Source organism: Poeciliopsis prolifica, unplaced genomic scaffold (assembly GCF_027474105.1).
Source record: "Poeciliopsis prolifica strain line A6 unplaced genomic scaffold, Auburn_PproV2 SCAFFOLD002, whole genome shotgun sequence".
In the NCBI taxonomy this organism is placed as follows: Eukaryota; Metazoa; Chordata; class Actinopteri; order Cyprinodontiformes; family Poeciliidae; genus Poeciliopsis; species Poeciliopsis prolifica.
In genome coordinates, this window is record NW_026562377.1 from 20,989,104 (window position 1) to 21,004,827 (window position 15,724).

The following is a 15,724-nucleotide window of genomic DNA, read 5'->3' on the forward strand; positions in this document are numbered from 1 at the left end:
GCTCCCATGTCAACACATGTTACCAGAGTCGTAATTTAATCCTTATGTAGGCATTTTTGTGTCTGTTCTGGGATCATATTTTTTTTCTGCACAATGTGATGTTTTTAAGTACTTGGAAAATGTGGCGTTTATATTTTTTGTAGCTGTTTACGAGTGCAACACTTGATCTATGCTCTCTAAATAGTTTATGTGCTATCTGAAAGTATTAATGTTTATCTTCATGCTCTTTACATGGTCATGAATGCAACAACAGATTTTAGTGATACTGCGATAATTAATGATGTGATTATCCCCAAAGTGGCCCTCCAAATAATTTGCTCCCCATAGAACTTTGAGCCGGCCCTGCAAAGAGGGATAATAAAGCCAAACTACTTTTTTCCCCCCATGGAATGACCACAGGGAACGTGAAGTCACAATGTGGCTGATATGTGAAGAGGAACCTTCATTGCGGAAGTGTTTCTGCGGGGACTCATTTGAGAAGCAGGAACAGCATTCGTTCCTTTATGTTCTTTACACCCGACGTTACGTAACATGTCCTGTCATATGGAGCAGGTCGGGGATGTCGCTACCGACTAAGATGTTTTAACTCGGTGCCTGGCTGTTATTGCGAGGTTTGGACCTTCGCGAGCACTACAACGGCACCGCCGCCATCGCTTGGAAAGTAGTAGTTGCCCAGTGGGAATGACTTTGAAGGTGGAAACCGGAAGAAAAGCTCAACATGGCACCAATAAACTTGGAACACTTTAAGCTCACTGCGTCGTTTTACGTTATAGTTACCGGTGTTACACGAATATTTCACCACCCCTGCCTTATGAAGTAGCGCTTGTTACATTTTTTGACCACAATGGCTTTTCTATGTGGGAACTTTTTAAGAAACACGTGCAGTTTTTCCTTCCACATGAACTTGACTCGACATTTCCAGCTCTGTAAACGAGCAGACTTCCCTCTGAAGAAGACCCCGTTCTCAGCGTGCTCTCCAAAAACCTCGTCTCATTTGAGAGTCTGTGCAACTCGACGGTCTTTCTCAGTTTGCGGCAACGTGCGGACGGTGTGTTCGGGGACGGGTTCCGTCCAGACACCCAGGGGCCACCACTTCCACACCTCAACCTCCAGGAGAGCTCTTCCTGCTCCCCTCCTGTGGATGGTCCTCAAACCTCTGCAGAAGCTTCTGGCTATACTACTGGGCAGGTAGTATATTAAAACAGTGTATTATTGTTCCTGACTTCAGTTATGCTTTACAAACAAAGTTTTCCTAACCTTATCAATACTGAACAATCCATATAGTGGAAATAAACAATAGAAACTGAATACATTTTCACTTGAAATGACTAAAATCACATTATCATTTAAATTACTTTATTTTCCAGACTTAAACTGTAGATTAGATATTTTCTAATAAGTGACAAGGTATCCTTTATTTACTTAAAACAATAAACATAAGTCACTGATGTCATGTAATGACATTTGCATTATGAAGTAAAACAAATAATACAAACATACATATGCAACAGAGTGTCTTATTTGTTGATTAATTAATTATCTTAAAAAAACCCAAAAACCTGCTTTATGCTGAGTTAAAAAACAATGCCGTTTGAGTTCACTAAAATAAAATCCAAACTCAGCTTTATTCAGGCCTTGAGGGAAGTGATTCCAGGCACCTGCACCATATGTTCTGGTTCTCACTTTGGGATCATTAAAAACCTGCCACATAGGGGGTTCGTCAGACCCTCAGGCCTCCCGTTGCCTCTTTGAAGATTACAGGATTAATCTCAGTCTGTATTTCCACAACTCTTTTATATTCTCCTTGTTTTTCATTCTCTGCCATGAGAGATGACAGTTTTTCTAACATGAAGGAAGCTTTAAACGATTACAGTCTTTGTAGTACTGAGTACCACTGGGCCGTGTGTGATTTTTAAACTCACTACCCAACTGTTTCTCCTCCCTTTTCTGGGCAGGAGTCTAAGGAAATGGTGGGGGTCTCTACCAGACAATCGCCGACAGCTCATGCACGAATGGCTCCGGAGGCGCCGCTGGCATCTGGCGACGGGAGCAGGAGTTGCTTTGGTGATCGTGGGCCTTCTGCTCCTAACACACCTGGATGAGTCCCCAGTGACAGGGAGGATCCGCCTCCTGGTGTTCAGCAGGGAGAAATACCTGGAGCTGGCTGCTCTGACTTCAGAGGCGGTGAGAAACGAGGGCAGACACTAATCACTACACTGTTTGTTAAATATTCGGCCTGCTGAAATGTGATTCTCAGTAGCAGTTTTACCCAGATCCTCATAATCTGCAAAGGGAAAATGATATCTGGGAAAATGATATCTCGGAGAATTACAACGAAACAAGTATTTACAAGTAACCGTGTGTTTCAGCACCTGGAGGAGTTTGCGGAGCTGCTTCTTCCCGTCACTGACCCTCTTCACCAGATGGTGGAGCAAGCGGTGCAGCTCCTAGCACAAAGGAACAAGGACATCCCAGAAGTGTCTGAAGTCCCCTGGAGTGTTCATGTGGTGGAAAGTCCCCAAATCAATGCCTTTGTCCTCCCAGTGAGTCAAAAAAGAGACACAGACCCAAAACTTTTTTCTTGTTCATGCCCCTTGTTACTTCAGTACAGCTTGTGGCTCAGGCATGCATTATGATGATGCTTGTTCTGTTTTTTTTTTCTTTTTGTAGAATGGGAAAGTGTTTATGTTCACTGGGATGTTGGGAGCCGTGGCAGATCTGGACCAGCTCATGATTGTTCTTGGACATGAAATGGCTCATGCTATTCTGGACCATTCGGTAAGCTCACGACCTCATGCAGTTGGTGTTGCTTTTTGTCAAAACAATTAAATCTAATTGCTTTTATTTGGAATGTGTTTTAATGTTTATTTAGATTTGTTTTGATAGGACAACATATAAATGTGAATTAGGAAACATTTTAAAATGACATAAAAATATTTCCAGAAACCAATATGAACTGGATCAAAGTTCTTGAATTCCCCAAGTGTCACTGCCCCTTTTTCCTGTTGCTACAATGTCCAGGTTCTGCAAAATGAAATCAGTTTCTTGTATCTTTCCCACATGTCGTCATGCCTTCTAGGAAATGACACTATTTATAAACCGTTCTTAAATATAATTCTAATTTAGTTGCCATTTTCATACATGCAAAATTTGAGAAGTATGTGACTAATAATAGTTGTTGTGCCGACAGTTTCTCTGACCTGAGCTGGCCTCACATATGAGGAAAAGTTAAGAGAACTGCAAATTGAAATGTTTAAGAGTAAACTTGCCATTTCAAGTTGCTTCTTGAATTTTTTTTTATTGTCTTCTATGACTTTGTCACTTTGGGATGCAGCAATTAATACCACCTAGACTGGATGTCACCCTCTGCTCCATCTGAGTCTGTTTGTTTTGACTGCGGCTCCACTTTCGGATTTCTTGCATCAGATTTTGCTGCCACTCTGTGACAGTCCCCTCCAAACAGCTGTCTAGCAGTGATTTATCAGTGCTCACTTCTTTTTCAGAAACAGTTTTCCCTGCAGTTCTATAATCCCCCTTTACTCTGTTCTAAAAGTGCCTAATAACATTTTGGGCATTTCAAGTCTGTAGACGTCCTGGGAGGAAACGCTCGGAGGAGATTTTAATTAGCTGAAGGGGAATGAACGTCGATGACCTCGAAGTTACAAAGTTAGCGCGCTGTAATGGATAAACTCCTAAAACCTCTAAATCTGTTGCAGCGCAAAGTGATTCAGCGGAATAGATGAGAACAATCAATATGTTGCAGCTGCACCATTCTCGTCTCTCCCCTCAGAAAGTTTTCAGCTCTGGTTTTCTCTCTTTAACCTTATTCCTGCTGTTGATATGCTGTTGCTGACATCCTCGTTTCATCTTCTGCCCCGCTCCCTCCAGGCAGAACAGGCTAGCCTGTCTCATGTTGTGGACCTCCTGTCTCTTATTGTGGTGACAGCCATCTGGGCTCTGTGTCCTGGGGACATCTTGGCGGTGGTGGGAGGGTGGGCAAAGGACAAGCTCATAGAGGTGAGGTATTACTATTCATGGTTTGAGTCATTTGAATATTTGCAGCTACAGGGTGTTGAAGCTAAAGTGAGAGTAGTAGGAAAAATTACAATGTCCAAGAGTTACGTCAGTTTTAAACTGTGAAATGTGATAGTTGTGTTTTTGGATTGTTGTGTGTGAAAGTTGTCTTCTTTCACTTTTGCAGCTGATATTCAACCATCCCTACAGTCGTAAACTGGAAGCTGAGGCAGATCAAGTTGGATTGCATTTAGCTGCCAAGGTAACATCACTAAGTTTGTTTCACATTATTCCTGAATCTAGTTACAATATTGCTGCAAAGTCTAGATTCCAGCCATTTATTATTGTTATTACAAAATACTAACTTGAGCTACACACATCTTTCAATAACTTTGAAAGGTGCTCCATGAAGTTTAATGTATACTGTAAAAAATGTAGGTAATAAGTAGAATAATTTTCTATGTTTTTGTTGAAACACTTTGTAATCTGCCAACAAGGCACAAGGGGGCACTGTTGTCAAACTAAATTAAGCTCCTTTAGAAAGGCTTTTCATTTGTGTACTGCTGTGCTACTTGTGTATTTTTTTGATTAAGAATTGTATATGGATAAATGTGTTTGTTTGTGTGTATGTGTACGTCTTTCCCAGGCTTGTGCAGATGTGCGAGCAGGCCCCGTGTTCTGGCAGCAGCTGGAAATTGTAGACAAGCTTACAGGGAATCCCACTTTACCCGAGTGGCTGTCGACACACCCCTCACACAGGAACAGGTCCAGTCAGATGGACCGCCTCATCCCACAGGTAGAATAACGCACAGGAAGCCACATTCAGCGGCGTCTCCACCCGTTAATGAACAAAAGCATTTCTTCACGGGATTGTCACAAGCCGCCGACTGAAGCGAGAGCATTTTTCATCCTCGTCGGACGTTTGTTGTTTTGAACAAAATGTGTTGCTTTAGGTGCTGTTTGAAGATGTCTTAGTAGAACTAATGAAGCATCTGGAGAGATGTATGCCCACCTGCAGACACGGAGAGGGAGCCACAGAGGAAGCAGAGACTCGGGGAAAGGGAGGAAAGGATGCAGGGCCTTAGGAAGACAGGAAAACCATTTTGTAGTGCCAGCCAGGCCCTTGATGCTTGGCACAGGCAAAACGTCGTGTAGGATTTGAATGTTTTGGATCTGGAAGAGAACAGCTCTTATCATTAGTCGCTCAGTCTCACAGGACGGGACTCTCTGCTGGCGCGGTGGGAAGACAATCATTACAATCTTAAAGCCAAAGAGAAATTAAGAGGCACTAAAAATGAGAAACAGCTTCGGTGGTTGTGCTTTATACCTGTGAGTATTTTAGGTACTGCTGTTGTCGGAATATCATCGCTCCATCAGATGCTCCAAGCAGTAACATCGAACAGATGGACAAAGCCTCTAATTGTCCATCAGGTGGCAAAGTTATGGAGTTTGTGCATCGCTTATTTCCCTGTGAGACGGGCTGACCTCTAGCAGCAGTTGTTGTCGAGGCCAGGATGTAGCTGCAGGCAGTGAAGTGATGAGCGCTGCGGCGTCGGCATTGTTTGTGTGGATGAGCTGATAAAAGTCTATCTATGGTGTGATAATATATAACACTCGGCTCATGCCACGCAGTTTGATCCAGCCGAGCAGCACAGATGAACCGGCTAACAGCTGAGCTTCATCAGCTGAAAGTGATGCATAATATGATGTTTTTAACCTTGCGAAGGGGTGACAGCCTCCAGCTACTTAACCCGACTCTTCTGGGGGCACTCCTCCTCCACAAGTGCGCTCGTCATCGTTAAGCAAAGCAAATTAAGTCCACAGGTAGCATGAGAAGGACAGGCTGTCGAGCGAGTGGATAGCCGAGTGCATGTTTGTACACGGATACGCACACTTCCTTTGGAAAGTATTCACCCCTTTTTTGATTGTTTTTTTATTTTCTCTGGGTTTTTCAAATGATAGGTTTGAAGAAAAGTGGTGTGTTGATTGAAGTGAGAAAAAAAACACATTACAAAATAGTGGTGGGCATTTATCATATCATTTTTCATCTATCGTGATAAATTTCTTGTCTTGGTAAGAATTTTGATTTATTGTTGCCACAATAAATTGAAATTAATGGTGTTTAAAACTCCCCAAAAATTGTTATTTGTATGATTTTCTCCAATGTTGTTCAATAAGAATATCAACAAATATCAGTAAAGTTTAAAATATGCTGTGGGTGTGTCCAGTTTAGTGATACAGATCACACTTTTTTATGTGACTGGTGTCTCAAAGGAGTGTATTATTGATGGGAATGTTTCTTCAAGAGCAGCATTTGTGTTTGTGGAGTCGTGATCGCTGTGTCATGCCTTCACAGCCGTTCAGTTACCGAAAAAAAGATGATGACAAAATATTGCGGTGAAACATTTCGGTTCGTATCGTCCATTGCTATCTAGAAATAGAAATCAGCATAAACCGGGCTGTTCTGTGAAGAATTCAGGGGCTTAATGGAGAATATCTCAAACAAAAAGACATGGACAGAAGTTCAAAGCAGGGTTTGGTTATGAGACAATAGCTTTGGATGACACAACTACAAATCTAGTTGTGGTTGAAAGAGGAGTATTAATCAGAGAAGTAGCAAGAGGCCGCGTGGAAACTCTGCAGGGATCCAGAGCTCAGGTGGGGCAATCTGTCAACATGTCTACTGTTAGTCATACAATCCATAAGTCTGGCCTTTATGAAAGAGCAGCAAAGAGAAAGCCATTGTTTAAAGAAAGCTATTAGAGGACCCATTTAAAGAGTCCCATAAGAAATGTGGGAAACACGGCTAACATGTGACAGGATGTACTTTGGTCAGGTCAGACCAAAACTGACATTTCCATCACATTTAACTCATCAAAATTTCTATTTCATCTGAAATCCTACAATGCAGAACACAGTTAACATATCGGCTCCACAGTGAAACATGGTGGTGGCAGTATTATGCTCACAGGAACCTGGATACAGGTAAATATTTGGTCATCTTGAGGCTGCAAACGGATGTGGTTGAGATTCTCTTACCAGCAGAGCTTTATGTAAAAAAAATGCATTGAAGTTGAGGTCAGTAAGTTACAAGATATGAAAAAGTTGAAGTTGAAGGGATGCAGCCACTTAAAGTGGTCTTTAAGTGCCCAACATTTTCACAATGTATTTTAGATTCCAAGTATAGAAGAGGGAATATATTTAACTACTACAAGTATATTTATTACAAAAATATTCAGTAGTACTTAGGTAAATCACACAAGCTAACACACAAGCTAACATTTAGTTTTTCATCCTGATGTGATAACATTAGCATATGAGTTAGGTGAGCTCTACATCTAGTTGACCAGCGTGTTTGCAGTGGCAGGGCAGAGCAGACAAGGCTATTTATTCATGAAGAAGGAAGAACATCCTGAATTAGCAGGATTTGCTTCGGATTCAAAATTGACTGATCAAAGCTACTTGGCGGATAGATGCGTTGTATCGTGCTTTAAAGCTGTCATCGATTAGAACTATACCTTTGTCTGCTTTTTGTCCATCTGTGCAGGCTCTGGAGCTGAGGGAAACTTGCTCATGCCCCGCGCTCTCTCCTGTCGACCCTCGAGTCGTCTTCTCAAAGACTGTCAGCGAGTTGCTGGCAAAAGCTAAGGAGCAGGGGGTCGGAGGGCCACAACCCGTTTCCGCCTCCGTAGGACTGCCGGTTTCTCAAACAGGACCTGGCTTCTTCCTCAAAAGTGGATCGGTTTAACAAAAACAGGGTCCCTGCTGTCACATCTCCTCTCCCCTCCGCTGCAGGGGAAGGATTCCAACATGTGCTGCAGAACACCAACCAGCAGGGGAGTTAAAACCCAAACAAACCTTCAACAAACTTCACACACTCTATTGAGAAACTTGCTGGAGTTTGAAGAGGCAGGATTATGTATGTTCCAGACACTGTCATTTTATAGCACAATCAAGTAACTACGTTAGCTTAACTTGTTATGAAAACACTGTATAAATCAAACATGACTTGAAAGAAATTTGACCTTGCAATTTAACGCCTTGAAATTGGGCCTCTGTCTCTTTAAGAAGCTCCTGCTTTTACAGAGACTCCGCCTTCAACACCTCATCTCGATAAAATTTCTCCTTTAAACCTTTAACATTTTTACCAGCTTTTCACTGAGAAGTACTTCATGTGATGAGCTCAGCAGATACACAGTTCCACCAGGTGTTTGCTAACTGCTGCTGCTGCTAGTCTGAAGGAGATAGCCATCATTTTGCATCTCTGAATGGCTTCCACGGGAGATTCAAGGATTTCTCAAACATGCATGAAAGAATCAAAGCAACTCTCCTGGTGCGTCTATAAAATAAAATTTAAAAAAAGTCCAATTTACATAATACTGGCCCTTTAAAGCTTTTTGTTTCTTTCCTGCATCTATATGCAGCCTCTGAAAGTGGCCTTTAAGTGCCCAACGCATTAAGATCCCGACCATTATGATGACGGCCACAGTGGAAGATGGTGTTTGGGAAAGTTTTCCAAAAACAGATTGTTGAGAGTATAATCAATTAAAAAAAAAAAAAAAAAAACGGGGGACAAAAGTCAGCAAAACCAAATTGAGAATGCTGTCCGTGTCTAGTGTCCATAAAGATGCCACTTTAATTAGCTAACCTTGACCAGGGAAATGCTGCGTTAATTAGCAAAGCTCCCATACTTTGTGAAATTAATATGTGCATTATTCATCGACGCACGGCAACAGCCAGGAAGAAGCACTTAGGTGTGCATGTTTGATGCTGTGTCCATAGCGAGGTGAGGTCTTCTACGTTCCGGCTGCGACCGTCGCATTGTCATGCAGCACGCACCCTATGCACTTTATGCATTTTTCTAGCCTGGGGGACCCGATCGGGCGAATTGATGCTGGCCTGTTTTAGGACGCAGCCTTCTGCACAGGAATACCAATGTCAAGGTGTTGAGCTTTGAGGGTGAAAGAAAAGAAAACGATGGGACTTTTTTTTGTTTTTAAAGCTCTCATTTAATAAGGCAAGCAGAGTGAGAAAACATTGATATTTACAGCAACAGCCTTGGGGAGCAGTCACGCACCGAGCAGGGGAGGGCAGTTATGGTTCAAAGCTAATGGTGTTCTTTTATGTGCGGGTGTGTGCTGAAATTAAATGGTACACTTGGATACACCGTGAAATCAAATTCTACAACTGTGTTATCATCGCCGAAAATTGGTTTATTTACGTTATGCTTTTTAGACTCGGATCCAGCCGCCAAAAAGAGTTTTTCATGTAGCTGGCGGCGGCGGTACGAGTTTGTGCTTCAACTGGTGGGTTGAGGGTTCGAATGCCCGGTTTGTCCACCTCCGTTGTTGGGCAGGACACTTCACCTGCCTGGTCTGGTGGCGGTGCGTAGCTTCAGCCCCCGGGCAGCCTTGGCTACAAACCTGTAGCTTACCACCATCAGCGTGAGAATGTGTGTAGGAATCACTGAATGCAATGTGAAATACTTTGTGGTCCTCTGGACGAGATCAATACAAGTACGGACCATTTACCACTTGTTTAACTTTAGTAGGAAAAGTTTTGCATACGTATCTAAGCCTATTAGATTCAGTGCATTGAATTAAGTGAAAAGAAAGAAACTGTTTTCTTTCAGCAATTCAGGAGAAATATGTCCTGTAAACACTTTTATTAAATTAAAATTGTACTTGAATCAAGTTTGTCTTTCCTGTTTTTATTCCTCTTTCAGATTCATAGTCTGGCATGGATTAAATTACACAAAAAAAGGAACAAAATATATTTCTTCTGTGTCTATAATCAGTGGTCACCTACAAAGAGCAACACAAGATAGTTTCAAACAGAGTGAAACGTGGGGATCCTATTTAAAGAGTTTGCTTGAGGTCCTGTGTGTCGTCATTATTTACAGATAATCTCATGCTCCTAGATTCGTAGACTGCTTCCCTGTGGGCCCCTCGGAGCTCATTAGAAAGATGTGAAGTTATGAAATCTCATAAAATATTACTACAAGACAATCACAGGAAGATGAAAGCTGTCAAAACTCCTCAAGAGTCAGCCTCAGTGCTGCTCCTTTGTAACGTCTGCCAACTGTTACAAGCTCCATCTTCTTGAATACCAGATCAATTTTGTCACGTCTGCCACTGCCTTGTTCTCGCACGTATTGGACTTTTTCACATTTTGTAACTGTATCTTATTTTTATACAAACGTAAAAGGATCTGATTTGGAGTTGTTGCGACAAACCAGCGTAAAATGAGGAGAAGTGGAAGTGGTGTTCTTTTTTTTCTAAGAGTTTTTAGAAGTAGAAACCTGAAATGTTTAGGCGTGCATTCGTATTCGTCGTCCTCGAGTCAATCTTTTCTAGAACCACTTTTTGCTGCAAGCACAGCTGCTGGGTTGCAACATGCAGACCCTGACATTGTTTTTCCCCAGTTCTTTGCAAAATTGCTGACCTTCAACATTGGTTTTAAAGTTTTGCCATACATTTTCAATTGATTTGAGATCTAAATCAATTGCTACAATGCAACAGTTCATCATAACACATGAACTGTTGCATTGTAGCTCTGATTGATGGTTTATGTTGCCTTCCAGCAAGAAGGCAAACCTCAACCCCACTCTCAAGTCTTCATCAACTAATAACAGGTTTTCTTTTAGCATTTTCCTGCATTTACATCCGTATCTCTGCCTATCCTCTCCTACACTTCACGGTAACTGTGACTAAAAATCTTGACAACAAAAAAAAGCAACTGATTATTTTGCGTGCTGAAGAGAATTATCAACATAATCCTGCCACCACTATGTTTCAAAATTGAGATTGTGTGTTTATACTGTTTGGTGTTAATTATCATCTTTCACAGACATCAAAAAAAGTTCAATTTCAGCTTTCTGTGTCCCCTTCGTGACTTTTGGCAAACTGCAAATGAAACCTCTAATGGTTTCTTTCTTGCCAGCCTTCCATTAAGGCCAGATTTGTGGAGCACACGACTAATAGCTGCTCCGCAGACAGATTCCCCCCCTGAACTGTGGCTCCCTCAGCTCTTCCAGAGCCGCCATGGGCCTCTTGGCTGCTTCTCTGATTCTCTCTTAGTATGTTTGCAGTGTTGGCATTCTACTTCTTTTTTTTTTTTTTTTTGGCTGAAAAAAAAAAAAATCTGTGGGGTATAAATAGTTTTGCAAAGCACTCGATGTACTAAAACAGCTGTGGAGTGTTTGTGCCTGCTGGACGCGTGCTGATGTTAAGTAAAATTGAGAGGAAAGCACGAATCACAGCTTGTGATACAGATTTCCTTCCCCTCTCCTGGTCACATTGTCGCGTTGCACGGTGAGGCGGGCGTTTCCCTCGCCACTCTTGGAGAAATTGGAACATGAGCAGGCAACAGATGACACACTTACACCCAGAGGTAATTGTAATGAGCATGATACAACACACACGCACACAGCAGAGAGAGTAATTGTAGCTCACTCTTGGACCGCGACAGAAGACGCAATCAAGAAAAACCAAGAGACAACAGCAGAAAGACTTGAGAGCGCAGAAAAAGAAAAGTAGTTGAAATGAAACCTTGGGCTCTGACAGGAGAAAAGAAATGTTTTATTTCAAGTCTAGTGAGTGACTAGAGTTTTCATTTAAATCAAGATGTTCAACATGCCACTATATGAAGGCTGTATGCAAAAAGCCTTGTCTCTGAAGTGTTTCTGCAAACACACACACTGCCTGCCTTAGGCAATAAAAAAAAAGTGAAAATCTTATCTCTGCTTTATGTCTATAAATTCACTTCAAGTCTCTGTTTGTTTTGTTTGTATTTCCTCCAGTCCACAAAGCAGTCCACCGGAGACACCAGACAAGCTTCTGAGACCCTAGACAAAGGGCTTGCGGGTATTTTCAGGTACAGACGAGTGAAGAAAAGCCAAAGCCGGCGCAGGAGAAGGCAGCACACCCACCAGAGAAAGCAGGATGCCTGGTGGTGCCTGGTGCTGCTTCCCCTCCGCCCCCAAACAACAACACTCCCAGAGAGTCAGGCCAGTGAAAGTGCAGCCCGGCACATCTGCTGTGTGGGTGGCTGAATGACGTCCCAGAGAGCGAGCTGCCTGACCTCTGACCTCCCCGCCGAGAGTCGCTTAAAGTGGCTGCTTCTCGGCTCCGTTTCGTGGAAACACACACCGACACGCGCACGCAGCTGCCCGTCCGCGTCGGGAATATGGTGACGGAGAGGCAACGTCTGGCTGTGGTGAAAGTTGCCACGTCCTTCCGCTTGTGCATTAATTATAGACGTGGCATGTGGGTGTCTGATTGATATGAATATTTTACTGCTTTTAATCACTGCCATTGCCAGAGTGATGGAGCATCTGGCTGTATTACCTGGGTAATTAAAGAAGCTGTCTCACAAACGCGCTCACGCAACTCTCAGAGACTGTGTCTGCGATATGAGACAGAAGTACTCGGGAGGCTTACTAATGAGTCCAAATTAAATTTGGACTGTTTTGAGGCAATGGAGCCTGAGGAAAAGGTAGACGCTGCTCCACATTCATTCTTGTTGTCTCTCGTCTCCGTTCAGCCAGAATGCTTTTCAAATTGGCTGGATGCAAAACAGGAAATGAAACACAAAAAAATATCTATCTGGAGTTAAATGTCTAAACCTAAAATCTGCACGTTCAGTCACAATTATCCTCTTGACTGATTTGTAAATCCATCTGTGTTTACAGTGTTCAGTAGCAGCAGGGGAAAATTGTCATGACTAGATTCATCTGCCACTACTGTACGGATTATAATCATAAATACTGTCTCATCATGTCCGTTCTTCTCCTGCTGCATTCCCCCCCCCCAAAAAAAAAAAGCTATTTATAGCAATCAGGGCAAAACCGTGGGGCTCAGGCAGCCTGGTTTTTTCTTTCAGGTGCTGTCTAGTTTCATTTAAGTAGGTTGACAGCGTAGGGCCGCTTTTCAACTTCATAATAATGCTTGTCCGAAGCAGCTTCAACACTTTCCACAAAGCAGTCCTCTGTACTCAGACCAGCTCTGTGCGAGTAATTGAAAAGAAATCAACAGCCATTCTTTGAAGACTGCCAAGCACGGCATGTTGAATGAAGCAGCCTGCTAGTGTGACGGCGATAACACTGGCTGCACCCCTGCTACTCTTCATCTATGTGTTACCTGCGGTTGGTGCAGTACTATTAATTTGAAGTGTTCTCTCTATTTTTTTTTTCTTTCCGCAGAAGGTACACCTGGGCCTGTTTTTTTTTCTTTTAGGTTCAGTCAGCTGTGTTGTAGCTGTCAACTGAGCTTTTATTCTATTTTATTTCACGTTATTACTTTGTTTTCTTCTTTCCATAGCAGGGAGTGCGTTTGTGTCTGGCTGTATGTTTTTGTAAAAGTGTACTTTTCTATTATTATTCATACAGTCATTATTTGTACAGTTGGCTGTATGGTGCCTTTTACAATTTTGTATTTTTATGATGTAAAGCACTTAAAAACTGCCTTATTGTTGAAATGTGCCACATAAAGAAACCTGACTAATTGATGGATAATTTTCTTTCCCATTGAAAGAAAATCTGGGTTTAACTGTGTTCCTTTCTTGGACAAAGCCACTAACATTCCTATTCCTGCAATCATCTTCTCTTTCTGTTTTGTTTCGTTTTCACAGAAGGAATGTCTTAAGTTTGTGTATTTTCTTTGCTTTTCCTCTCTTGAAAAATCAGCTCACTGCATCTCCGTTTTGCTGTGTTTCTCTCCTAAGTGGAGCACCTTCTGAATATTTATTGCAGAGCTCAGCTCTGTAGGCTTTGTTTACAGACTCCTGGTCAACAGCCTCTGTGTTTAGCAGGATCTCTTTCTTTGTCAAAGGGGCTGATGGAGCTATTGCTACTGTCAATATTTCTCTCCCATAGAAAACAACCCTGAACCAGTGCTGCAGCTGCCTTTTTCTTGCTCTGGTTTCTGTCCTCCCTGCTTTTGGCCTATTGCAGCAGAACACCGAGTCGGGTTCTGCCGGAGGTCTCTATCTATTAAAACACAGCAATCCTCCATCTTGTCGCTACAGGCTTGGCCACGGGGAGAGAATGGTGCAAAGTCAATGACTGCATAAAATCAGCTGGGCTTCGTTTAAGAGCTTTTTTATCTTTCTGCATTAATGACGGCATAACTGCCGTTGCAGTGTTTCGTAATTTCATTTGAATACTCACCACTGTTAGAGCTGCCAGGACCAATTGTGAGCATGTTTTCTGACTACCCTGTTGCTGGACATTCAATAATACTTCTGGTACTTTTACGTGATAATAGATCTGTCTCGTTTTCCCTTCCAGACCCGAACAAATCTGAGCTCTATCTAGATTTTCTCCTCCACCCTGCAGTTCAGCTCCTGCTCTGACGGCCTGTCGTGCCTTCGCCCCCTTCCTTCTTATCTTCTAATCTGTGCGTCGGGTGTGTGTTCATGACTGAACTGGTGGAGTTTTTATAGTCTGGCTGCTCTGATGCTATTAGAGATTAGGATGTTAACACAGTCCTTCGTCTGACTGCATCGATCCCAACGCTCGCAGTGGAATCGCATTAATACTAACAACGTCAGGTACAAGCTTTACCCCTCGCTCTCTGTTCTACATCTGCTTCCCCGTCAGTGTTGATTTAGATTTAAATAACCAGCCCTCTTCCTGGTCTTTCAATGCTGGGAGGGGCCAATTTAACCAGAGGATGATGGAATGGAAGATTGCAGATGCTGATGGGAACTGGAGGATGTGGAGATGAGATGAATCTGCTGTAATTGATCTTCCTGGTTTTAGTGATGAGGTGAATATATTAGGTATAAAAACTCAAACTGAAAGCATTGAGACGGGATTCTACATGATCTGTGTCAGATTTCATAACATGAAGCTGCATAATAAATACCAAACACACTGTACTGCTTATAGTTTTGTAGCGAAAGTTTTGTGTTTTTGCTTTCTGCGCTTAAATGTTGCAGATCATCAAATATTTTAATCAGACAAAGGCAGCCAGAGTAAACACAAACAGCAGGTTTTAATAGAAAATCCATCCAATCCAACCTGGCCCTTAAACCTAACCTAATTAGGTGTCTGTGACTGGTACCGAGTGTCTGCAATCGCAATATGTTTTAATATTGCAGTGGATAAATTTGAAACCACTCTTATTTGCAAACTTATTTTAATTCAGCCACATTAGACATTCAGACATTGTCAGTCTCCAAATCTCAACCAGATTTCCGTTTGAACTTTGACTAGACCTTAAATCATCCTTTAGTAATTTTTGCATGGACATGCCGCTGTGCTTCGGATCATTATTCTGCTTCATAACACAAGTTTGCTTAAGTTCAGAGTTGCAAACTGATGACCTAGATAATCACTTCCACACTTTACTCCACACTCTTTAAGTTTCACTTCTGTGTTGTCAGTCAATTAGACATCTCAAAAGTCGTGGGGATCATCAAAATGTATATTTTTGTCTCTTTTTTTTTTTTGCTAAACGTTTGGGAGGATGCATCTTTCCCTTTCTGCTCACAAAGCAAATGACTTTGCAAACTTTGTTGGACGTCAGTGACATTGCCTCTTGTCTGTTTTTGAGTTTTGTTAGGTCGGGGCTGGATGTGTCGCTGTTTTACATCATTTTGTCTACTTCGTGCTGTCGAATAGGCTCTTCATTTTGCTAATCAGGAATTTATAAGCCTACGAATGATGAGTGAAAATGAACCCCCAAAAATTTGAACTGTCAGTAAA

General features: G+C 42.2%; 1 protein-coding gene across 1 annotated transcript; it reads left to right on the forward strand.

Annotated features, from left to right (window-relative positions):
• Window positions 1-510: 510 nt before the first annotated feature.
• On the forward strand, window positions 511-9,707 carry oma1 (OMA1 zinc metallopeptidase). Its single transcript, XM_055044554.1, is given in 9 exon segments — window positions 511-1,188; window positions 1,956-2,184; window positions 2,370-2,543; window positions 2,671-2,778; window positions 3,889-4,017; window positions 4,202-4,276; window positions 4,661-4,810; window positions 7,562-7,729; window positions 7,731-9,707. Coding segments are annotated over 9 exon segments (1,506 nt in total). The 5' UTR covers window positions 511-844; the 3' UTR covers window positions 7,860-9,707.
• Window positions 9,708-15,724: the final 6,017 nt, after the last annotated feature.